The sequence below is a fragment of the Carassius carassius genome, chromosome 4 (genome assembly GCF_963082965.1).
Source record: "Carassius carassius chromosome 4, fCarCar2.1, whole genome shotgun sequence".
NCBI classification, from domain to species: domain Eukaryota; kingdom Metazoa; phylum Chordata; class Actinopteri; order Cypriniformes; family Cyprinidae; genus Carassius; species Carassius carassius.
This window is the reverse complement of record NC_081758.1, coordinates 10,042,564-10,070,113: the sequence shown is the minus strand read 5'-3', so window position 1 is coordinate 10,070,113 and position 27,550 is coordinate 10,042,564. Positions and strand designations below refer to the sequence as shown.

Here is a 27,550-nt window from a genome sequence, read left to right as displayed (position 1 = left end):
GATACAGATATGACACCTTGATGAGGAAAGCACGCATACTGTTAGAATTGTCATTTGTGATGTACATTTGAATTTAATTAAATCCTTTAATTTAACTAATATACAGTATATATATATATATATATATATATATATATATATATATATTCTTTACACTAATTTGGTGATTTACTAATTAGTTCCTTCATTTTTGTGAGCTCAATTTTATTAATCGTTCCATTTTGTGCACACAAAATAATAATTTGTTCACTCATTTTAATTAAATCGTACACTTGATATAATAATAAATGCCCTTGTTTAAAGAAAATTATCAAATTAAAAAAATTATAATTTGTTCTGCTTCCTGTCCGCATTCTCAAAAACCTGTTGGTGTGATGTTATGTTATGTTATTTTGTTATATCTTTTTATGTTATGTTATGTTATGTTATGTTTATATTCAGTAAACCGAAGCAACAAATTAGTAAATGGGGTGCACAATTTTAAATTTAAATTAAAAATAAAATTTTATGCATTTAGCAGTTGCTTTTATCAGGTTATCAATTTTTACCTATCATGTGTTCCCAGTGAATCGAACCCCAAACCTTGCGCTTGATAGCGCAATGCTCTACCAATTGAGCTACATCAACACTTTAATTTATTTTTTTGCGGGGCTCCATATTATTATTATTATTATTATTATTTTTATTTTTATTATATATTTTTTTTATTTAAAATATTATTAAAGTTGCACCAGCAAAGTTTAACCTGCTAAAATGGCATGGTAAAAAGCAAAAAAGTTTTAAAATCTAAATTGTTTTACTCAAATCAAAACATATATTTACTATTACTGAATCAATGTAAATTATTTTATAACAACAAAATAATTTTTAGTCGGTGGTTAAATCCAGTAGAAATAGCTTCTTTTTTTTTTACATAACAACTGCAGGTTCTTACGGTGCAGAACACATGCAACCACATACAGGTGCATCTCAATAAATTAGAATGTCGTGGAAAGTTCATGTATTTCAGTAATTCAACTCAAATTGTGAAACTCGTTGTATTAAATAAATTCAGTGCACACAGACTGAAGTAGTTTAAGTCTTTGGTTCTTTTAATTGTGATGATTTTGGCTCACATTTAACAAAAACCCACCAATTCACTGTCTCAACAAATTAGAATACTTTATAAGACCAATAAAACTAAATGTTTTTTAGTGAATTGTTAGCCATCTGGAAAGTATGTTCATTTACTGTACATGTACTCAATACTTGGTAGGGGCTCCTTTTGCTTTAATTACTGCCTCAATTCGGCGTGGCATGGAGGTGATCAGTTTGTGGCACTGCTGTGGTGGTATGGAAGCCCAGGTTTCTTTGACAGTGGCCTTCAGCTCATCTGCATTTTTTGGGTCTGGTGAGTTTGCTGGCCAGTCAAGCAAACCAACACCATGGTCATTTAACCAACTTTTGGTGCTTTTGGCAGTGTGGGCAGGTGCCAAATCCTGCTGGAAAATTAAATCAGCATTTTCAAAAAGCTGGTCAGCAGAAGGAAGCATGAAGTGCTCCAAAATTTATTGGTAAATGGGTGCAGTAACTTTGGTTTTCAAAAAACACAATGGACCAACACCAGCAGATGACATTGCACCCCAAATCATCACAGACTGTGAAAACTTAACACTGGACTTCAAGCAACTTGGCTATGAGCTTCTCCACCCTTCCTCCAGACTCTAGGACCTTGGTTTCCAAATGAAATACAAAACTTGCTCTCATCTGAAAAGAGGACTTTGGACCACTGGGCAACAGTCCAGTTCTTCTTCTTCTGTAAGACACCTCTGATGTTGTCTGTGGTTCAGGAGAGGCTGAACAAGAGGAATACGACAACTGTAGCCAAATTCCTTGACACGTCTGTATGCCTTGACCCCAGCCTCAGTCCATTCCTTGTGAAGTTCACTAAAATTCTTGAATCGATTTTGCTTGACAATCTTCATAAGGCCACGGTTCTCTCAGTTGGTTGTGCATCTTTTTCTTCCACTCTTTTTCCTTCCACTCAACTTTCTGTTAACATGCTTGGATACAGCACTCTGTGAACAGCCAGCTTCTTTGGCAATGAATGTTTGTGGCTTACCCTCCTTGTGAAGGGTGTCAATGTTTGTCTTCAGGACAACTGACAGATCAGCAGTCTTCCCCATGATTGTGTAGCCTAGTGAACCAAACTGAGAGAACATTTTGAAGGCTCAGGAAACCTTTGCAGGTGTTTTGATTTGATTAGCTCATTGGCATATCACCATATTCTAATTTGTTGAGATAGTGAAGTGGTGGGTTTTTGTTAAATGTAAGCCAAAATCATTACAATTAAAAGAACCAAAGACTTAAACTACTTAAGCCTGTGTACATTGAATTTATTTAATACACGAGTTTCATAATTTGAGTTGAATTACTGAAATGAACTTTTCCACGATTTTTTTACTTTTCTTTTTTTTATAGAGATGCATCTGTAGCAATGCCCTGGCAGTCAGTTGTACTTTGGGAAATGTTCCTGTCTAGTTGGTCTAGTGAAAAGCATATAATAAAAACTCTAAGCCCTGAATAAACCTTCATCATTTGTTACAGAATAAAAGTGTCTGCATTCATAAACTAATCACATAGAGAAACACCACTTTAATAGAGAAACACTTATTATTGTGAAATCCACTGATTTAATTGTTATTCACTCCATTTTACTCTCATTCTTAAGAACAACCAATAGAAATGTCTCAATAAATCCTGTGTGCTGTGGTGTGGTTGACTCACACTTAGGCTGGAAAATAATAAAGTGAAAATTGGAAATAGAGTCATCCAGTGTTTGTTCACTCAATATGGAGTTACACTGGAGAACAAATGGTGCCTTCCATTTTCCAGGGTGGTGGAGAAGGGCTACTACAGCGAACGAGACGCCGCTGATGCAGTTAAACAAGTGCTGGAGGCGGTTGCGGTGAGTGTCTAACACCTTCATGTCTAAAACGGTTGCTCTTCCTGAACTAGCAGCTTTGTGAATGTGATACACTAGTGGTCCTTAACTGCCTTTGCTTCAGGGCGCAGATTTTACATTGGTCATCGATTGACAACCCAGCAAGGTTCCACAATTTTTTGTCAATAATATTATCTTGAACTATATTGTGTGTAAAATTATTAACAAGCCATCCCAAATAAGAAAACTGACTGTTTTGTAAATGTATAAACAAGAGAAGAGGTTTGCATAAAACAAGAAGCAAACATTGGGGCAAATATTGTATTAGTCTTCTGAACATGAGAAAAGCATGAAACTCCACTAAATACATAAACTTTGAGAAGATTTCAGTCTGTGCTTACTTGACACTCTGTTTATTCTTTTTGCAATTCATATTTTCATATTTTATTTTGTGTAGCAACCTTTCCATTACCAGGAGACATGCTACTGTAGGATACTGTAGGGTTTGATTGGATGCACTACTAATATCGTGAAAACTAAAAGTATTAAAAGATTTTTGTTAATTATTATAAAGCTGAAATAAAGTTAAATATTAGATTAATAAACTAAGCTAGATGATATTTAGATATGTTGCCTTGGTGACTAACTGAATTACTGAATGGAAATACTTAAAAACTTAAACTGATCTAAAACCAAAAATTTAATTAGAATAAAGTAAACATAAACAGTAATATGAAAAGAGTGATAAGCAAATGTGACATAATAATATGACTAAAATTAAATTAAAATATAAACATAAAAGCTAATTCAAAATATTACTAAAATAATGCATAGATGTTGGTAAACACAAATTTGTATATAAAATCAAACATACAAATTTCTTCAGGCTGATCATAAAACAGGCTGAAAACTCCAGAGGGCTTCTCATATTGCACTTAAACCCAGTTTATTGTCCTTCCAAACCCCTCTTTAAACCCTAGGTAAAGACATGTAAAGTAGAAGCACTGCTTTTTACCAGGGTTATGAAGCAGTTAACCCTCTGGAGTCGATTAACGCGTATAGGCGTTTTGCGGGTTAATCACCTGATAACGCCGAAAATAACTTAAATTGCACTTCCAGTTTTGATCGTACAGATAAGAGCAATACATCAATCGAATCTGTAAAGTGTTTACTGTTTTTTGTATACACTCATGATAAAAACAAAACGCTATACTTTTGTAGAATAAAGAAAATAAACAGTGTGCGTTATTTGCCATCTCTGTCAATCATGTCAAGGGACAGATACCGCACAATTTCATGGAATCTGCACATGAGTAACCCAGATGCTGTTACGTTCTGGAACTTTCAATTTCCTTATTTGGTCTTTTTCCTGTTCTTTGTGTAGTTAATTGTGTAGTTAATTGATTGATCCCCACCTGTCTTCAGTTCCCTCATTACCTCCTGTGTGCTCAAATACCCTGTCTGTTCAGTTCTTCCTCGTCCGTGATTATTTGTAAGTTATTGTAAGTTAAGGTATTAATGTTAATGTGTTGTATATTGTCTGTTATTCTCCTTCTATGTTCAGTAAACTCCTCATTTGATCAAGATCCTCCTCGAGCGCTTTATTCTTACGTTAGCATACACCCTTACTGTAACAGAATCACGGACCCAAACAGTTTAGCTAGCGGCGTTTTTCTTTCTTTTCATTTTTTGTTTTCCTCACTCTCCCGGAATGGCAATTCCAGCGGTCCAACTCCTGTGCCTGGAGCAACTGGACCATTCGCTGGAGGACCATACTAGGGACTTTCTCGATCTGGCGTGCCTTACCCACTTCCCCGACCGCTCGCTCTCTAACTTCTACTACACCGGCCTGAGCGAGCAGTGTAAGGCACGCCTACCAGCGAATGGTACCCGAGAGGATTTCACCGCTTTCGTGAAGTGGGTGCTGGAGAAAAATGGATCTTCATGGAACATCTGCACCGCCGAAGAGGATATCTCCAGCCCCAATCCCGACCAAGAGACCAGTCAGCCCCCATCACGCCGCACGGAGCCAGAGCCCACCGCAGCCGCAGAGCCCGAGCCTTTCACTGACAGGGAGCAGGACCTCGAGAGCGCGACTGACCAGGTGTGTGAGCCGGCAACACCGTGCGTCGTAGGAATTTTAGTGGAGATCGAGGGCGTAGAGGTAAGCCCTGCCCACACTTCTGCGACTGAGGGTGAGCTATATTCGGTTTCTGAAAATGATATAAAGCAATTTATGGACCTTATGGACTGGTGTATGGAGGTAATTCCTGAATCCCCTGTTTCTCCGCTGGTTCCGTCCAGCCCTGATCCTCCTGTTTACCCTCTCAATCCCACTCCCACCTCCTCCAGTCAGTTCCTCTGCTCCATTTCCGCTGGTTCCGCCCAGCCCTGAATTTTCTGTTTTTCCGCTGGTTCCGCCCAGCCCTGAATTTTCTGTTTCTCCGCTGGTTCCGCCCAGCCCTGAATTTTCTGTTTCTCCACTGGTTCCGCCCAGCCCTGAATTTTCTGTTTCTCCACTGGTTCCGCCCAGCCCTGAGTCTCCTGTATTCCCTCCCAGCCTCCCTCTCCCACCTCCTCCTAGACCTGCCAGTTCCCCTGCTCCACTTCAGCTGGTTCAATCCAGCTCCATATCTCCTTTCTCTCTACTGGCTCTGTCCAGCCCTGATCCACCTGTGTTTCCTCCCATCCTTCCTCTCTCATTTCCTCCTAGACCAGCCAGTTCCTCGACCTCATCTCTGCTGGTGCTAGTCAGTCCCGCAGCTCACCCTCAGTCCGCGCCATCTGGGCGCGATGGTTCGCCGCTGGACTGCCAGTCTCCAGCTCCTCCTTGGCGTGTGAATTCCCTGTCTCCGCCTCCAGCCTCTGAGCCCTGGACTCCTCCTCGGTCCTTCGACCCAGCGGCTCCGCCTTGGCTCTTAGCTCCCTCATCTCCACCGTGGCCTGGCATCTCACCTGCTCCACTGGGCTCCCTCGTCCCTCCGGCTCCACCTTGCTCAGTCGTCGACCATCCGCCGCCTCAGGATTCCATTCCTCTGGCTTCACCTCATCACTCCATCCCTCCGGCTCTGTCAGGCTCCTCCTTCCCTCTGGTTCCACCTCCATCCTCAGTCACTCCGGCTCTGCAGCGGTCTTCCAGGGCCCCGCCTCCGCCTTGGTCGCCTGAGCCTTCTGCTCCGCCTTGGCCCTCCGGATCCTCGGCTTTACCCTGGCTCTGTTGCTGCGCTGCTCCGTCTTGGGCTCCTCACCCACCGGTGCAGTCTCCGTCTGTCGGCCCCCTGGTGTCTTCGGCCCCTTCTCCACCATGGCTCCTCCCGCCGTCGACCCCACCGTGGATCTCCATCCTGGCTGGTCTCTGGAGGACCATCTGGCTCCTCCTGCTCCGGGCTCCTCGCTGGCTCCTCCCTCCATCCACTCCACCCTGGTTCCCAGCTCCTTGCTCCCTCTTTGCCTGCCCCTTGCCTGCCCCATGCCCGCCTCCAGAACCCCCACCCTCCCTCCGCTGGTAGTCCTCTTGCGGTGCGAGGACGCACCGTTCCGGGAGGGGGTGAACTGTTACGTGCTGGAATTTTCAGTTTCCTTATTTGATCTTTTTCCTGTTCTTGTGTAGTTAATTGTGTAGTTAATTGATTGATTAACTACATTAATTGTCTCCAGTTCCCTCATTACCTCCGGTGTGCTCAAATACCCTGTCTGTTCAGTTCTTCCTTGTCCGTGATTATTTGTAAGTTAAGGTATTAATGTTAATGTGTTGTATATTGTCTGTTACTCTCGCCTCCAGAACCCCCACCCTCCCTGCGCTGGTATTCCTCTTGCAGTACAAGGACGCACCGTTCCGGGAGGGGGTGAACTGTTACGTGCTGGAATTTTCAGTTTCCTTATTTGGTCTTTTTCCTGTTCTTGTGTAGTTAATTGTGTAGTTAATTGATTGATTAACATACATGAATTGTCTCCAGTTCCCTCATTACCTCCTGTGTGCTCAAATACCCTGTCTGTTCAGTTCTTCCTTGTCCGTGATTATTTGTAAGTTATTGTAAGTTAAGGTATTAATGTTAATGTGTTGTATATTGTCTGTTATTCTCCTTCTATGTTCAGTAAACTCCTCATTTGATCAAGATCCTCCTCGAGCGGTTTATTCTTACGTTAGCATACACCCTTACTGTAACAGATGCAGACCAGGACAATGACAAAAAGAGGGGCACAGCTGAACATGACCGTCTTTTCAGAGTCAGGCCCCTCATGGACACAATCCGGCTTGCATGTAAGGCCATCTATCAACCAAGAAAAAATTTGGCAGTGGATGAAAGAATGGTGGCATGCAAAGCAAACACAGGAATGACTCAGTACATGAAAGCCAAGCCAACCAAATGGGGCTTCAAGTTGTTTGTTCTTGCGGACTCATCAAATGGATATACTGCAGATTTTGCCATTTACACAGGAAAGAACCACTTTCCCACAGGCCATGGACTTTCATATGAAGCTGTGACATCTCTGTTGGACCGTACAGTTTGGGCTCTGGGTACTATGTATACATGGATAATTTTTACACTAGTCCCAAGCTCCTAAGAGACTTGTTTGCTTTGAAGTTCGGTGCATGTGGGACTTACAGAGACAACAGGAAAGATTGCCCTCGGAATGCAGCTAACTCACTCACCAAAAAATCTGTGAGGGGCTCCATCAGGTGGATTCGAGACAAAGATCTTGTGTTTGTGAAATGGATGGACACACGAGAGGTGTCTGTCTGCTCCATCATCCATGCTGCTTACACAGGAGACAATGTGCAGAGGAGGGCAAAAACACAAAATGGATCGAGGAAAAAGAGTTTTCCATGTCCTGCACCTGTGACTGCCTACAACCAGCATATGGGGGGCGTTGACCTGTCTGATCAGCAGTTACAATACTACAGTTCACAGCACAAAACAATGAAGTGGTACAGAAAGCTATTTCTACACTTCTTGGACATTGCTGCCACCAATGCTTGTATTGTACACAAAGAGCTTTATGGCACCATGACCCTCAAGGAGTTTATGGAAGAACTAATTGCAGAGCTCTGTGGTGTGTCACAGAAAATACCACCAAAGCAGACCAGTGCTGACCATGTGCCTATTCCAGGATCTGAGCAGCCCTCAGGTGCCACTACTGGTCGCCGGACTTTGTGCTTTGCAAAGTAAAGCATGGTAAGAGACAGGACACTCCTTGGAAATGCCAGGCATGTGATGTGCACTTGTGTGTCCAGTTGAAAAGGAACTGTTTCTCTGGAGTGGCAGAAAGACGTATAACTTTGCAATTTTGGGCACTTTATGATAAAGTGGTCCCTTTTTTTTATCTTGCACTCTTCCTGTTTACATTTTTTTTTTTTTTTATGTTGCACTTTTTTTTTTTTTGCAGTTTCACCTTGATTGTGTCTTCTGTGTTTTTGCTAACTTCTAATGTTATTTTCTGTGATAGTTAAATAGTCTAAATAATAAACAAAAAACATATATAAATTTATTTTTTGTCCTCACATTCTTTCTTGTAACTCCTCCCTCTCAGACACATAGCTGACTGAAAGGCTCATTATGCAGCTCATTATGCAGGCCTTTGTCTTCTCAGGTGTAAATCACAATGATATTCATGATAGTTCACGCCCTCTCGCATATGACTTTTACCAACAGAAAGTGACATAGAAATTTTAAATCAATATATTGTTTTCTGTGGGTGAGTTTTTATTTAGAAAGAAATATTCTAGGCTACAAGCTCCAGTTCTCAAAAGTCCTGGGAACCAATGTTCTTTATGTGTTTTATTGCCTTATTCAAGTGTTTTAACATTTTTAGTTTTTCACTAACCACGCTTAATATTTTTTTTCTCAAAAATACAATCATGTACATACATGCTGCACACATATTATTATAGCCCAGTTTGTTCTGATTTCATTGATATTAGACTTTACCCATTTAGATATTTATAAGAAACTGAAAAAAGCACAAATGTCAGGGCATGACAAAACTTCTCCAGGCCCCAAAAATACCCTTAGACTTAGAGGGTTAACATGTTGCAGTTCTTATCAACAGACACCCAGTCCTCATACTTGTGTTTCAGACCATTATAGAAATACTGTGTGTTGTATAAAAAGCAGTTTCACTGTTTGAGAGGAAAAATATCAAATGGTGATGGAAAACGCATAAATTAGAGCGAAGAAGAGACTGTTTTTTTTTTTTTTACTTTTGAAAGTACTGAAAAGTCCATTCTGGAAACTGTATAGTAGGTACTTTTGGCAATATATTATATGAGGATGAACAATGTAAACACATTGCATGCTGCATTCATCCAATCAATGACAAGGACTCTGTAAATATGCAAATAGGAATGTTAACCCAGTGTTTTGGAACCGTGTACAGGGTGAAATGTTAGTTTATGAATACCCATGATTTATTGTTAACCCCGGGGTAAATTATGAGCAGTGTGAACCATTAAGCATGATAACCTAGGATTCCATTTACCTGATGTATAGAAAAACCCAGGGTTAACCATTTGAAGAATGAACAGACATTGGGATACCTAGAGACCAGAATCATGAAGACTTGGGATAGGGTTCTTTTGACTTGGGCCAGAACGCATTATTAGACTTTTGAAATGCCCTGAAATGACTCGGTAAACCCTAGCAACCAGTGATACTGTATATCCCATGCAAATGTATCTTAGGCTTTAATATTTGTGACCATAGTTCATCAGTGAATCCATTATTAGTGGAAAGAGAATCCTGTATCCAGTATGAAGTCATCATAAATGGATCTAGATTGCTTATGAAGACCGCAGGAAACCATATTTTTTTGGACAAGCCATTCTACCATATTTCTCCCTTTTTCTCTCTCCCTCCCTCCCTAACTTTCCTTGTGTTTTGTTGTATAACAATAACCATATAACTCATGTATAATGAGGCTTATTTTTATAATTTCCTATATATCTTGTGCATGCAGTTTCTGTTTATATCCATCATGTATCCATGTGCTTTAGTGATATAGGTGCCTGAATTCAAAAGTAGGCCTGTTCTGTTCTAAATGTATTTTAAAAGCATTTTGTTTAAAGATTGTTCTTCACCACTGACTCTCACTTCGTCAGAGATGGTGGTTGCCAAGGAGATAGTAAGAAAGTGGGCAAATTTCTCATGGGCTGGATTCAGTTGGTGGGCTGCAATAAGGGAACGCCAACTCTCCAGGTCCCACCGGGGCATAAAATGGAGCAGAGGAATGGAAACGTGAAGGCTGTGAGTCCCTTTTGAAGTGACCTTCCTTTTCAGGGAGTGTTTTTTTAACGTGTTATTGTGTGAAGAGTTTCACAGTTTCCTTCACCACAGCAGAAACTATGTGTATGTCACTTCAAAGCCAGCTGGCTGTGTGGCATCCGTCTGGATCTGTGTTTTGTAGATTTCTGCCAGTCTGATTGGCTGGGGCGTCTGCAGTAGCTTGGGACTTTGCAATGTCTTTGCAGTTTTCCTTTTGAAGTCTGGAGCTCTCGAAGTTTATGTAATATTTATTGCTGGATCTGAGAATCTTTCTCGCTGAGAAAGGTTAGAAACTAGTTGATGCCACCAAGTTGATTCTACCTTGTCGTGGCAGCATAACATATTACTGCTTGAATTGTTGTGCAGTATAGCACACTGTTTCACATACTACTTAAAATTACAGTAGGCAGGACACACTTCAAACTATAGAAGCTTGTTTCTGCCACATATTTAAAGATGTAAAGTTCAGTTTACTTTTGACTAAACATCTCACAGTTCTCAGAATTGCCAGTTTATAACAATTATGAGTTTATATATCACAAATTGAAGTTAACATCTTGCTATTCAGACTTTTTTCTCAAAATTGTGTTTGTATTTGCAATTCCAACTTTTTTATGATATTTTTTTTTTATTTCAGACATTTTATCTCCGTTGCAACTTAAATATCTCACATTTTAGAGTTAAACTCAGAATTCTGAGAAAAAAAATCTGATTGCAATATGTAAACTCAATATTGAAGGTCTGAACTGCGAGACATATCATAACTGCAAAAAGAATGTCATGACTGTGAATTGTTAACTCAAAATTGTGAGATATAAACTTGGAATTGCAAGAAATTAAGTTGCAAATAACCCAGGTTTTTTTTTTTTTCATCTACATTATTAAGGATATTAAGAGAATTTCATAATAAACAATGTTATAATTGTAAAACTGAATTATAGATGGCTAGGAAAGACAACTAAAACTTTGAAATTACTAGTTAACTAAAGCAAACCCTAGACTAGTTAACTTTAGGAAACCTAAAACCCCATACAATATCTTTTAACTCTGTCAAATGACCCTCTGCCATACATAGGTATCTAAATGTAAAAATAATAATAGCCTGATAAAACATCGGAGTTTTTTTATAAAATTTTCTGCTTAGCAATACTGAAGTTGAATTATTGGAGGAAGTACATTTAAAGATAAAACTTGCAAGAGGGTAAAAATACTCAAGAAATATAAAAGCATATAATAATACTATACCAATCAATAATTAAAAATATACATATGCATACATATACGTCGTCCATGCATACACAAAATATACATCCTTTTACATGCACACATACAGTAAAAATAAAAATGAATAAAACATACAAGTGCAATTGCAAAAAGGACCCTAAACATCAACATTATATTCATTATACAATCTGATATGTTAGTATTATCAGATATGATAGTGTTCCTGTAGCTCAATTGGTAGAGCATTGCGTTATCAACACAAGGTTGGGGGTTCAATTCCCCGGGGAACACATGATAGGTAAAAATTGATAGCCTGAATGCACTGTAAGTTGCTTTGGATAAAAGCGTCTGCTAAATGCATAAATTTAATTTGATATCAAAAGGAATTGTAGAACTAGCATAATGTTTTGTCCTTGTTTTGAATAATGTCAAATTACTTTTCTTTTTAAAGAAGCCAGGCAGTTTTTTCACCCCTGGTTGGTGGAAAAAGATCATGAAGTGGATGATCATTCTGAGCCATCTCTTGTATTAATTTGATGGTGGCTTGCTCTCTCCAACCTTGGAAATCAGGTAGATGTATTGATATGTTCAATTCTATACTACACAATCTTCTTTTATAGAGATTACTGGATACATAAACGGGTAGCCCATCCCCTCTCATTTATCAAGAGTTCATAACCTTCAACATCCAGGATTTCATCTGGGATGTTTCCATGTGCCCATGTCTCTGTAACACAAGCAATCTTGACTCCCTTTGTTCTTAACAAAAGTTCAAACTCATCTTTCTTATTAATGAGAGGATTACATAACAGTAGATGTGGTAGATCATAGGCAGTTATATCCTTACACGTTTTTACTTATCTTACCTAGTAATATTCTTATCCAGTTTTTATTTATTTACTTATATATTTAGTTATTTATTAAAAATTCAATATCTTTATATTTGATGACTCTTTGTCTGTTTAGTATTTTTTTTTTCTTTTATGAGTATGAGGGTCAGGTTTCAGATAAATGGAGGACTCAATTGCAGTGAATAAATGTGGTAAAGTTTATTTAAAAACTTAAGGAACAGACTAGAACAGTCAGTGTGACACATGAAATAGTAGAGACTGGTATGGTAGCTCCTGTGTTCTCCGCACACATCTCAGCGGACACTCAGACTAAGGAGACAATGAGAAGGAATGAAAGCAGGACTACCAACTGTTGAAGAGCCCAAGTTCAGCAGGGGAAATGGCCTTGCTACAAACTCCTGACCACAAGTAACAAGCAGGAAAGTCACAGAAGCAAAAACTATTGATCGACCGATATATCGTCAAGGCCGATATACCAGCCGATATTTGGCATTTTATCAAATATTGGCATCGGCCAAGCAGAAAAACTTATTGGCCGATGACAATATTTGATAAAATGCCAAATATCGGCCGATATATCGGCCTTGACGATATATCGGTCGATCAATAGTTTTTGTGTTTGAGACGGGACTTTTATTTTGACGGTGCTGAGAAAGGCAGCGCACAGCTCACATTCTCCCTCTTTTTCACTGTCTTTGTTAACAGTTATGTCTAATATGGATAGAAGTCTGTCTAATAATCAGTTAGGTTGAATGGTTAAACAAAGGAATTAATGTATACAAAAAGTATTGTAACAATAGCTTTTATATTATTAGTAATAGAAAGGCAAACATTATAATACTTTCTCGTTTGCCATCAGCATTAAGCAAATACGCATTTATATTGTTTAAACAAAACTTTGAATGGCTAATGAACATTTAATTTCACAAACCTTGCAAACTTAGTTGAATCCAGCTATGAGATCTTGTAAAGTGTCATTTTTATCCAGCATGATGGCTTGTTCTCTGTGTGACGGTCGGTCCATGTGAATTGAATGTTTTAAACTTTAAACTCGTGATTTCAAATAATGCGGCACTTTATGCATTTGCCCACTGTCATATTCATGTCATATCCTCTGTGTGCTGTATGTAAAATTAGTGTTACCATGGCTTTATTGGAAAAATATGATTCCCAATGCACACAAACTTCCCAGAATACTGTGTAAGGGAAACAGGTCAATTTAGCTCAAAGGGAATCATTTAAGATTTTAAAGGGAATTTGAACACAATCACTGTTTCACGGCTGATCACTAAAACGGCCAGTGATTCATTGAACGAGCCGTACAACATCAAATCTGCACTGGATATTAATATTCAAAGTATAGTGAAAACACTATCAATTAGCACAGTAACAAGATCGGCAGTTTAAGACATTAACACAAAACACAAGATACTTCTCTTTTCAATATGAATAAGGCTTTATTAGATAAATCTAAGACATATAAACTAATCTAACACATAAGCACACACACTCAAAAAAAAGTTAGGGAATGAGTTTAAGATAATGAAAATGTAAAATCCCAATTTACAGCAATGTGTGAAATTGCATAGACATGAACAGCCATCAGTCACTTAATTAACCCTCACATTGAGTTCCTCAATGAAATTATAATTATATTAGATACACCAGTACAGATCAGAGTCTGGAGGTTACTTGCGTCGCCTGTGTAAAAGGGTGTTTCCCTTTGTTGTCATTGAAAGGGGGTTTCCCGAGGTTGCTGATTGGCTGGAAGTTCAGTAGTCGCTGAAGTGATGTCTTGGGAAGCCCGTGGTTGGGTGTCGTCTGATGATGCAGAGTTGTGTGGGCTGGTTGAAGTTGAATGAGCACTCGAGGTCAGACTCAGAGACACAGCGTTACAAAACTTAACTCGGAACACGTAACTCTCAAACAGAAAAGAAAAGAAACTAAAGTAAAAGAATAGAAGTAAAGTTTGACGAGATTAGGTGGTGTTTCTTCTCATCGTGGCTAAGTAGCAGCAGGCGTGCAGGCAGACGCATGCTGGAACTGCGATCAAAGAACGCTTACAGTGATGACTAAAAGCAGCAGCTGAAAAGCAAATGCTAAAAGCTAAAATTTGATGGTGTCCTGAGTATTTAAACTGGCCTTTTGGCCACATCTCAAATGTTGTCTTGACCAATTAGATATTGTCTTTGGTCGGGGTATCATAAATCATATGTTATCTTATCAAGCACGTGGTTCGAATTTTCCCGCTCTTGCAGGATATAATTTTGGACATGATTTGTATAACAAGAATATGATACATTTGACAAATAACTGATGGTCAGAAACGTTTCAAGCAACCAGATTCAAACACATACATACTAAACATGAATATGAATCCTTAAGCTATCCAATAGTTATTAAAAGACATACACAATAAGTGATTATAAACATGGTAGTCAAATGTGTGGGTTACATATAAATGAATATGGAGTTAAGCAATGGACTTTTATTCATTTATAAGTCTTTTGAGTTCATTTTGGTGCATCTATATCTATAAAAGACAGTTCCTTTGCCATTCTCTGACATGACATAACCAGAGGTTAAAATGTCTGGTTTTGCTAGGTAGGGGGAAGTCAGTCCAAGGATCTTGTTTACTCTCATGGGTTTATATGTGTTGGTAAAGCCTGGTTCACACGGCAGGATAATTAGGCCGATTTTAGCCCCGATTAACCCCTTCCGACAATCTTAAGGTTGCTCCGATTATCGTAAAATAATCTGATCAGATATTCCTGCCGTGTGTGGTGTGTTAAGACTGCTCTCCTCTGCTCGGAAGGACGTCGGGACCGCTCCGATCTCAAATCGGGGATATCCAACATGTTGGATTAATTTGGCCCGATTTCTTCTCGTGTGTGGTGTCCCCCGAGGACAAACGATCACGCAGCCTGTGGACTGTGGCGTGTAGCCAATCAGAAAGCGAGGTGACGAGGCGGCGAGGAAGTACCGGGTAACAAAATCAAAACAGCCGGCGGCATGGCGCACCAGAAAGTCGATGGGCATAACTACATCCACAACTGCAGTCCACCAGAGTACATGGAAACGAATATATGAACGTTTATTTCAACGGTAATTAATCAGTGTAGTACGTAACGACATTTCTATGAGATAAAACAACAACTCACCTCCATATCATGATGTAGCAAGTATAGTCCATGCTCGCGTTTTCTTGTGGGGTTTTTTTCGGTTAAAAACAAAGCACAAACTATGGCCACTTCATCCTCTTCGTCCGCCATGATTGTTTACTCTGAAGTCACGTTTGATCTCGAGGGATTTTGCGAGATTTCCCGTCTGACCTGGGAATGCTCGGGAGTCAAATCGGTTCGTGTGTGATGTGTTGATTTTGCCGTGTGGCTGCACACCACACACTGTACGAGCAAAACTGTTAGACCCGTGATTTTTTATCGCCGTGTGTGGGGTCTCTCAGGTTTGGAAAATCGGCCGAAAATTTTAAAATCATCCCGTGTGAACCAGGCTTAAGGCTTTGACCATCAATCTTGATTACTTGCCGCAAATTTGACAATCTCTTCTCCGAATTGAAATTGTCAATAATTGTTCTAATGCTGTTCTGTGAAAGAGTTGGTTGGTTGGTTGGTTATCTTGCTTCTGACTTGTGGCACTATGAACTGATTTACAACACCCTGTTGCCTTTCTAAGGAATTTGGCTCATGTTTTAACCACGGTCCTGATCGACTCTTTAATTGGTCTGGTTCGGGTCTGATATGCTACAAGCGTGCCCTGTTGGTTTGCATTTACTTCCTTTTTAATTATATTTTTATTAAATATGTATTTATTTGTAAAAAATAATTTGTCATCTAAAGTATGTTTATTTTACACATTTAATTTTTAATCCATTGTCAAATTAGTTCAAATTTTCAAAAAAAAAAAAACAATATCAGTCGGCCACCAGCAAAAAAATATGAATGAGAGAACAAACATGAAAAATTAACATAACAAGAGTATTGATCAGCTGACAGCAAGGTGTAGACACAGCTGGGAATATATATGGTAAGAGGAACAAGCAACAGGTGTGGAAGATCAGCTTGTGATTGTGCACTCAGTGCTACAAGGCAATGCTAATCGCTCAAAACACATACTGTGGAAGATGACAGGATCATAACAAACAACAGAGAAGAACCATTGACATACCCTGACCTTTGACAACCAGCTGCCCAGATGGAAACTTACAACTGTTCCAAAAAAGTATTGTCCAGACCTCCGCTGGGAAGGAAATACTGAGTCCAGACCTCTTGGAACTTCAGTTGTATATCACCCGTCTTAATGGGACAATCGACTAAAAAATGTAAGTTCTGCCATAATTTATTCACCCTCATGTCTCTCCAAACAGTGTCCGTATGACTTTATATTGCATTGCACAAAAGAAGTAATCTAAGGCAATGTTATTGGTCCACATCCACTTTCATTATTTGGTAAAGAGCTGCTTGTACATTTTGCTAAATGTGTCCTTTTGTGTTCAATGAATGAAAGTCATATGAGCTTTAAACCACTTGATTTTTCAAACTATGAAATATAAGTATTCAATCTGAAGGTATGTTCCTCTGAAAAGTGTAAACACTGTGGCACAATCAAAACATCTTAGTATGTTTTATGCATCTCAACCAGCCTTTGTGTCTTGAAGGAAGCCATCCTACACAAAATGTACACAGAAATAAGATAATACATTTTATTTAAAATAAGCTAATTCACACTTCACTAACAGACGCCAAACAACACCAACAATCACTGGATTACATTACCTCGCTTCAGTTCTCACATATTCCATGACCCGACAAACTCCAATTGTTTGTCTGCAAAAACAAGCATGACTAATGTTAACAGGTGCCACTGCCAACCCAATGGTCTGACAAAACCCACCAAATTTTCCTGTAGCCAGTGTTCACCGTTGATCGCAATGAAAAAAGGGATTTAAAAAAGCCAGAAAACTAAACTTTGAAAATCATACATTTTGCAGTTCCATTTGGAGCCACAGAAATGACACACTTCACCTTTAACAGGCTAGTTGCTAAAATAATCTTCATGGTGCAGGGACACAGATGGCAGCAGTGGCGAGCTATAGACCTCCTGCTCTTGTTAGAGAAGAGGAGGAAGAGAAGGAGAGAGTTGATGTACTTTATGTGTGTCAGCTCCACTGAGTTTTGAACAGGATGGAAGTATTCCCATTGGACCCCAGTAAAAGATAACACTCCTTAATGTCACCATAATAATTGGTGTTGGGAAGATGGCACACTCCGAGGAATCATTCTGTGGTTCTATTGCAAACAAACCAGTTGGAATTTTTTTAACCCTTAAAAAGGCAAGAGTGAAAAATGATAAGCAAAAAATATTTTCATGTAATTTTTTACATTATCTAAGCTTAAGTAAAACATATCCAAAAGAATTTTTGAAATATTTGATATATTTTGGATTTAATGTGACTCCCAGGTCACGTTGCCTGATTAGGGTATAAAAAAAGGACCAAGTCATTAATCTGTTAACTGTTACTGGCCTACTTGCCACTGCTTGCTTAAAACAATTATATCCTATTCTATAATATATATTATATATCATTCAAAAGCTTATGAACTCAAGAATCAGCCTGTGAAAACCATTTTGAAATCGGACCTTGCTTTACCATAAAAATGGTACTGTTTCCCCCCATTTTTTAAATAGGCAGTAAAGTGCACTATCCAAACTTAAATTGCTGTAATTTATGAACACTTTGGAATATAAACCTAAGGTTGGTCTCTTTTTAAAGAAGAAAATTAGCAGATTCTGGCAAAAGTGGGATTTTTTCAAGAAATTGAAGTATCAAAAAGTTATAGAAGTTTAAATGTACTGTAAATAATATGCGCTATATTAATATTATTATATTTTATTTACTATAAATATTTTACATAACAAGTTTTACTCTAAAATTGGTATAAAATTAAAGCCTTGTGTCTAAATAAGTTATGTTACAAATTTGAAGTTGATATGAAAAAAATTAAGGTTCATGTGAGATTTTATTAAGGGCATCATACCACACACATCCACTAGGAGTCATCAAAACTATTTTGAATTTTGCTTAATGATTTGTTTCTCTAGATTTCTCTGTGAATTTCACTTCTATCTCAAAGTAACCACCAAATATGAAATCCTGAGACTCAGACCTTTCCAATGATATGTTTGTTGCCAAGATTATAAAAAGTTTTGGTTCTAGAAGACCGTAATGCATAATGTTTTATGACACTTGACCCTGCCCACTAAGGGGGAGGTGACCGCCATTAGATTTTAAAGTACCATTTCCATGGTAAAGCAATATCCGATTCCAAAATGGTTTTCACAGAATGAATCTTGGGCTTCTAAGCTTTCGAAAGATATATGATTTATGATGATTACTAAAATATTTAGTAAAAGACAACAGAGAAAAAGACAACAACAAAAAAGAGTGCCAAGTGTCCCACAGGTGGGACAGTGACAGTTATGGGGTTAATTACTTTTACCAAGCTCCTCACCTAGTGGGTGGTGTCAGGTTTTGTATTACACAATTTATTACTACTATAACTACTTTATAAAAAAAAAAACTTTTCTAATCTTGACAAAACACATATCATCAGAAAGTCTTACGGTCCCATCTGCCAACTGTTTTTGGATATTGAGACTGAAATGTATAAATTGGATACAGGAGAATGCATTAAAAAAAACACCCAGTGGCTATTTTTGGTACAACGCCTAAAAATCTCATGGGAAGTTACATTTTGTGATATCAAATTAAAATTTAGAACACAAATTGGTTAGACATATGACTTTGATTTGATAGTAATTTTAGAGTAAAAATTATTTTGTAAAATATATATTTTATCTAAAATATTTAGAGTACATTTGATTTACAGTAAATGTAATCATTTTTTGAAGTTACGTTTTCTTTTTTTTAAAAAAACAAGACCAAACTTATGCCTATATTCCAAAACATTCTTAAATTACAACCATTTAAATTTAGTGTAATGTTACGTATATTCTCAATATACTCAATACTCTCTTTTTTATACCCTAAACAGGCAACGTGACTCAGGAGTCACATACATTTCAAAATGTGCTAAATAACAACATAAACAACATATGACTAAATTTTTTTCTTCAGCACCCTAAGACAATGTTCAGAATTAATGTTAGCAGTAATATAATTTTTTTTCCAAAAGAAAAGTAAGTTTAATATATAATTAACTACCTCAAAATCTGAATGATCTCCACCACTGGCAGCCATGTTGGATTTAGATCAGGCTGACTAATATACCACTGAAAACTTGAAGCAAATCATGTGACCAGCATACTTGAGACAGACCAGGCATTGATAAATGATAAAAGGATTTAATAAAAAAATTGTTCTTATGCCCCAAAAAAGACAATAAAAACTATGTGACTCGTGGGTCACGTTGCCTGATTTAGGGTCAAACAGGTTAGTGTGGTGACTCTGCCTTAATATGACAGTCGTGCATGATAGTTTGACAGTTAAGAAATGTACTTGTCAGTATAAAGTTGATTTTTTTCTCTGTCAGTGATATACATGGGAGAGCACTTGAACCTGACAATCAATGTTTAGAGATGACAGATGTGGTGTGAGACTTAAAATTCTAAAATGCTAAAATATTGTTTATTGCTGCTCATTAGACTATACATTTGTTGACACAGGGTGATGTGGTAGGTGTACTATAGCATACAATTATAAAATCATATTTAGATACCAGTATGTAGGCCTTAATGTTGCGTTGTAGTTTAGGTTGCTGTTTGTAATAACACAATAGATGACATAGACATGGCCTTATCTATGATGTATATCAGTGGTTTAATCTTTTTTTAAGCGCTCCTCCTTTTTTCTTTCTAAATTGTTGCGATCCATGTACCGTACATGAAATCAAGTTGAACGAAGCATAAGAATACACACATACATAAACATAACTAGTGAAGTATTTTTAAGAGAGAGAGAGCGAGAGAGAAAGTGGGGAGAGTGGGGATAAGCACAACCCACATCATTCAGATAATACCGGTAAATAAAGCGGAATGTTACAATGAACATACAATAAACACAATAGCTAGCCTATAGGCTATTTTAGTTCTCCTCACTCCACAACTCCTTTCATTTAAATATTCAGAACAGAACAAGAATAAAAAATATAAGCTGCTGAAAAAGCCAAAATTATTTTAAAGAAAAACTGACAACAAACTGCGCTGTTCTTATGCAGCCTACCTCTCTCATTCGGCACAAATACATATATTTCCATATTCGCGATGTATTTGAATAAAACAAGCTGTGTACTTAAAGGCACAATATGTACGATTTTTTTCATTTACATATCCAAAAACCACTAGAACAGTGTTATATACTTTTCTGATTTGTGTACTTACATTATCCCAAATGTTTTGAGAAAATGTTCAGAGAAAAAAAATTATTAAATCAAGAGAAACAAGCAATTTTTATCTAGTGACATGGACTGTGTCCATAGTGTCAAAGTGTCATGCCTGCCAATGACGTCATAACCCCTCAATTTCCGGTTTTGTTTTGTAGAAACAACACCACACAGAGTAGCATTATGACAGAACTTTCAAATATATCTAGGATGATAAAACAGCACTGCCCCCCGCCCCACATATTCACCACCAGAAGGACTAGAAACAGTCGACTGTGGTATAATAAAAGCACCTCTGCTTTCGAGCCGTGTATCACACTCATTCAGTGGCCTCATTTCACTTCGCCGGCTTTCAGCCTCACCCTGCTTTATTCCACTATGTTAATAAATCATCAGCTCATTCATGCAAATGATTTCTGCCTGACTCCCGTCAGATTGCATTTGCTTTGGGGATAAAGACGACAACTTCCATGATTCCACACTCAGTCACGGCGTCATCAAACTATCTTTGTTTTGGTCTCTGTTTTGGTTTGTGAAAACCGCCCACTGCCAGTTTACCCAATTGTATTTTGACACAGCGTATTTCATTTAATTCATTGTCAAATGCACTCGTTCTTGTTGGTGTAGTCAATCTGGCAACCTGCGTATGTGTCAAGTCTGAGGAGGACAAGTCTTTGAAGGTCAGCTGGTCATCAAAGGTTACACCAAGATTTCTGACTGAAGTTGATGGGGGAATTGTAGTAGGGTGTAGCTGGATGGAGAAATCATACTGTAGAGTTGGAGTAGCAGGGAAGACAAGAAGCTCAGTCTTTGCCAGTATAGCTGCACTGGGTTGTACATTATAATTAACTCAAATGATATATAGGGAATTTTAATAATTAATCAGGAATATGATTAATATATATATCTCATATGACAGTTACATTAAAATTATTGAAGATGAAAAATAGGTCAATTGTATACATCAATAACTCATTACAAGGCACTGTAATTTACTCATTAATATGTCAGTATTCCATTCTTCATATCAATTATAGTGATATCTCTTACTGTAAATTACCGCAAATCAAACAGTGGTTTGTCCAGCAAACGGCCGTAAGATTAACTCATCAACTTTCAATAAAGTTATCACTTCTTATAATTCAAGGAAAAATATTCTCTGGCCATGAAAACATTATCATATCACTATGAAATTTCGGTTACAAAAAAGTAAAGAGCTTGTAGCTAAAGATCAGACATTTCATTGACTCGTGATGTGAGCGACAGAGGCAATCATGAATTTATATTGGTTTTTAATAATTGAACTAATAATACATCAAACTACAAATCACACAGAGTAAATACGCGTACGACAATACAGGCAGTAAACTTTGTACAAGACATAACGGAATCCAAATGAGGGAGAGAGAGAGAGAGAATGAGTGAGAGAGGATGAGAGAGAGAGGGGAGAGAATTAGGCGTGATCACAGAATCACGCGCTCAGTTATGCAAACTCACAGACAGTAACCCTTGAAAGACAACAACGAATCAAATCACCTTAAAAAGGTAATAGACAAACTTTAAGCAGCATTTAAATCTCCATAGAGAATGATACGCCAGACCAGCGTGCGTGTGAGCGTGGTCCTTTGTAGCTAGGCGTCTTCTTTCGTGTCTTCTGGGGTTGCTGCGGAATTGCGTGATATTTGAAAGGTCCAACAAACCTAATGATTCGTCTTCCTCATGTAGAGAGGAACTTAGTAAGTAAAAGAAATGAAAACAACGGAGATGAAAGCTCCCGAAGGAGCCATGAGAACAGGCTATTCTCTCAGTCGCCATGTAGAGATCAACGGCGATAGAAGAGCCGACCAAGAGCGTGAAGAAGAGCAAGAAGACAAGCAGAAGAGAGGAGGGAGGAACTTCCTGGGTCAGTTCTTATGGCTTGCCTGGTTCACGCCTCTGTTTGCGTGAACAACCAATGAGCGTCTGCGATCTGAAGCGGGAAAAACGTTCCTTTGTCTCTGGGGAACCACCCACTCTAATAAGTTATGGCTTATCAGATTTCAGCAGTGATATTCTAGCAAGTTCGTAATTCCAGATTAATACATTTTTCATTAATTTCCTTTATATAAGTGAGTCCGTCAAAACATGACGATTAAGCAGATATCAAAAATAACATATATAACTGATAGAAAAACTATGTTACATTCATGTGCAGAATTACACAACACACGATAAAACTGCAGATACTCCAATTTATATGGGGAAAACATCTAATGCACCAAAAAGCAATACTCAATACATTTAGAATACATTGAGAAAAGGTACCAGTGATCTGGCTTTACTGTTCTGTCAGTTAGGTCATAAAGTTTTACGACCTGGTCAGGGGGGTAGGTTTACAGAATCATGACTCTTTGTGAGAACATTCATTCCAAAAACATTTCCCATTTACAAGTCAGCAATTTATAATCCTCGCATAACAGGATTAACCACTTTAAGCAACACACAATATATATTCAAAATACATATTATTAAGGACTTACATAAAGAGCGTAAATTGTGTGTGTGTGCTTATGTGTGTGTGTGTGTTGTGGAATGTGTTTCGTTTCTCCTTTGAGGCTGCTTCTCGTCCGGTGTCGTAAATAATTTAATTCCAGCCAGGCTGGCGCCAGGCCAGGCATTTAGTTTAGAGAGAGTTGGGTTTATATGCCTGAATTCAAAATCTACAAGCTTTGGGTTTGCATTGTTTTAGATTCAACGAACCGTGATTCATTAGTTCAGAACCCATGAATCGATGAACTGCATATCCGTTACACCAGGTTGAGCTGTAAGTGATATTCTTTCATCCATGCTGAAAAGTCTTTGAAGGTCAGATGGTCATCAAAGGTTACACCAAGATTTCTGGCCGAAGTTGATGGGGAAATTATAGTAGAGTGTAGCTGGATGGAGAAATCATACTTTAGAGTTGGAGTAGCAGGGAAGAAAAGAAGCTCAGTCTTTGCCAGGTTGAGCTGTAAGTGATATTCTTTCATCCATGCCGAGATGTCCGCCAGGTAGCCTGAGATCCGTGCAGCTACCGTTGGATCATCTGGTTGAAAAGAAAGATAGAGTAGTGTGTCATCAGCATAGCAATGGTAGGAGAATCCATGTGCCTGTATGATGGGACCCAGTGATGTTGTGTATATGGAGAAGAGAAGGGGTCCAAGAACACGTATGTAATGATCGATCACAGGAGATGAGAGATCCAGAAGCAGTGTGTTTAATGGGTAATCCAAAATCAAAATCCAAACAGGCAAGAGGTCATAACCATAAAAATCAGTCCCGAAACAAAACAAACTAGAAACTAGAAAACACAAGGGAACGCGAGAAAACTGGGTGATGGAAAAAAAGGACTCCATGAAAACAGATTGAGAAAGACTGGTATATATAGACAGGATAACAAAGGAAGTGGAGACAGCTGAGTGCAATAACAGGTGTGCAATTAACTGTGATGAAGGGACAAAGCTATGTGAGAAATGTAGTGCCTGCGGTGAGGTGCCTATGGGGAAGTGAGACCACTAGTGGACACCCAGGGAAACACAGACCAGACACTGTGACAACTTATGCCTGAGGAACCCCAGTGACAAGTTGATGTGCTTTGGAAACCTCCCCTTCCCAAGCCACCCTGAAAGACCTATCAGTAAGATAGGATTCAAACCAGCGAAGTGGAATTCCTGTTATGGCCATTGATGAGAGGGCAGACAGAAGGATCTGATGATTGACAGTGTCAAAAGCAGCAGATAGATCTAGCAGAATAAGAACTTATGATTTGTAATCAGCTTTTGCAATCCTCATGGCTTCTGTGACTGACAATAGCACAGTCTCCGTTGAATGGCCACTCCTGAAACCTGACTGGTTAGCGTCCAATTTGTTGTTCTGTGAAAAAAATAATATCTGGTTGAAAACACCTCTTTCGAGGGTTTTCACTATGAATGGAAGGTGAGAGACAGGCCTGTAGCTTACTGTATGAGAGGTGTTTAATAAGCAGGTTTTTTGAGCCGTGGTTACCCGAGCCTGCTTGAATGCAGTGGGGAAGGTGCCTGTGAGGAGATATTTGTTGATGATGTGGATCCTGACAATCTGGATCCTTATCTTCTAAAGGTGGCGGCAGATGTTATTGCTGAGTCTATTACTCACATTTTTAATTTGAGTCTTATGTCCAATTCAATACCCCAAATCTGGAAAGCTGCTTATGTTTTCCCCTTATTTAAAGGCGGGGACTCCTCAAAGTTAAATAATTACCGTCCAATCTCCAAACTCTTAATCCTGGCTAAGATCCTTGAATCCCAAGTAAATTTACAGGTAAAACAGTTCTTATTTGATAATAATATTTTAAACAATTTTCAATCTGGTTTTAGAACTGGTCACAGTACCATTACTGCTGCTATGGTGGTGATAAATGATCTTATTTGTGCCTTGGACAGAAAACAGCATTGTGCTGCTTTATTTGTAGATCTATCCGAGGCGTTTGATTCTGTAGATCATGAATTATTGCTGAACAAACTTAAGGATGTGGGTTTTTGTCCTAATGCTGTTAAATGGTTTAGAAACTATTTTGTAGATCGAACTCAGTGTATCCATCCAGAGGGCCACAAATCTGAGTTTCTTGGGATATCTAAAGGGATCCCCCAGGAGTCTATTTTGGGACCTATTCTTTTCTCTATTTTTATAAATGATTTAGGTAAGGACGTTCAAGCAAAAGTACACTTTTACACTGATGACACTGTCATTTATACATATGCTCCTTCCATAACACAGGCTGTGGAAGAGCTTCAGACTGCATTTCAGTCATTACAAACTGCTCTGCTTAATTTAAAATTGGTTTTAAATCCTCAGAAAACGAAGTTCATGGTCTTTTCAAAAACCTGCCTACAGTTTCTTGATGATCTTAGCATTTTTACGTCTGATGGTAAATCCAATGAAAGGGTACCCACATACAAGTACTTGGGTATATGGATAGACGACAAACTTATATTTAATGTACATATTGCTAATCTAGTTAAGAAGCTTAAAATAAAGATTGGCTTTTATTTTAGAAATAAATCTAGCTTTACTTTTAATGCCAAAAAAAAACTTGTGGAAGCTACTTTTACCCGGGACCCGACCCGGGACCCGTACGGGTTCGGGTCTATATTTTAAATGTTCAGCCGGGTCCGGGTCGGGTCCGAATCTATTACCCCGGGTCTGTTTAACATTGTGTGTAATACCCGTGCAATCGGAGTCATCGGACTCGGAGAACACCCGGCCGTGATCAAACACTGCTTGTGTTTTTTGTAACTTGCAACTTGTAAAATTAGGAAAAGAAAAGAGTGAGCCAAAAAAAAGTGATCTCTCTCTCCCTCTCTGCCTTTAGAAGCAGAGCTCGCAGACTCAGAGTTAATGCAAGTGCACGCATGGTGATAATGCTTGCAGACTTGCAGACTGAATGGTTTAATCTTAAAGTTTTATTGGTCAGATTCAGACTCGACGCAGAGCAGAGAGCACAGAGATGTTAGCAAATAAATAACGTCAGCTGCCTTGGCATTGCAAGAGCGATCGTTATTATAGTTCAAAAGGGCAAACAGTCGAAGTTATTATGTGAGTTAAATCGAGTCAGAATGTACATGTGCATGTCACTGTGACATCAAGTGGACTTTTGGAGCTGAAATAATGAGTGGATTAAGCTTGGACTTGGAATAATGAGAGGAATAACATGGATAATTTTCTTGTCTGAGGATTGTAATGCCTCACAGGCAGTCAGGTACATGGAAGAGAGACTACGGCTCCTCAAATTAGGTAAGACAAAAAGCTGTATTTTTCGCAACAGGTTTATTGACTTGTAATAGCAATTTAAGGTGGAATATGTGACAATCGGGTGCAGTCGGGTCTGTGTCTTCCCGGCGGGTTCAGGTCCAGCTTTCAAATAATAGACGGGTCCGGGTCGAGTCCGGGTAGGCATTTCTCGGATCTACATGGGTCCGGGTCCAGGTTTTGAAATATTAGACTGGTTCGGGTCGGTTAGGTGTAGTACATTACGGGTCTCTTTCGGGTTCGGGTACGAATTTTTGGACCCGTGAAGACCTCTACTAGGGATGTCAAATTGGCTGAAAAACTAAATATTTATATATAATATATATAAATATAATCAATATTCAAATGGTATTTTAATTTAAAAGGCATAATTTCAGTTGTGGGGTGTGGGGGCTTTTGGCTTCTCTCCTGAGGCCACAGGAGGGTGCATTGAGCAAAATATTACTAATGCACGTTTCTTTAAAACAATAAAATAGCAGGACTATCTTTTAAAAAAGTGCATAATGTTTAAAATAATGTTTCTAAAGCATATATAATTAATTAAATTCCTTAAACAATTAGAAACAAAACAGCATCATACATGTATTTATAGTTTAATACAAAGGACTGAAAACCAATCACAAAGAGTACTTTTTTCACTTAAAGACATGAGATGCAGTGGAATGGGAAAAAAACGGCATAAAGTCTTGAGACATATTTTTTATAAATGGAATGGACTGCATTTTATATAGCGCTTTCAACAGACCACATGGCCATCCAAAGCGCTTTACAAGTTGCCTAACATTCACCCATTCACACACTCATTCATACACCGACTGCGGTGTCAGCCATTCAAGGCGCCATCCAGCTCGTCGGGAGCAGCTGGGGTGAGGTGTCTTGCTCAAGGACACCTCGACACTTGGTCAGGTGGAGCCGGGGATTGAACCACCAACCTTCCAGCTTGTAGACAACCTACATGAACCACTGAGCCACTGCCACCCCAATATAAGTTGAACGTACATTAACTTTACATGGCTTTCTAAACATGCTGCTTTAATGCTAGACGTGAGTGTAACTTGATAGATG

General features: G+C 38.6%; 1 protein-coding gene across 1 annotated transcript in view; it reads left to right on the top strand.

The window, feature by feature from the left end:
* LOC132133632 (calcium/calmodulin-dependent protein kinase type IV-like) overlaps nt 1–27,550 on the top strand; it is a 54,256-nt gene that overhangs the window by 13,891 nt on the left and 12,815 nt on the right. The window contains exon 6 of the mRNA XM_059546519.1: nt 2,875–2,947. Coding sequence (XP_059402502.1) covers nt 2,875–2,947 — 73 coding nt within the window. The remainder of the gene's footprint in view (nt 1–2,874; nt 2,948–27,550) is intronic.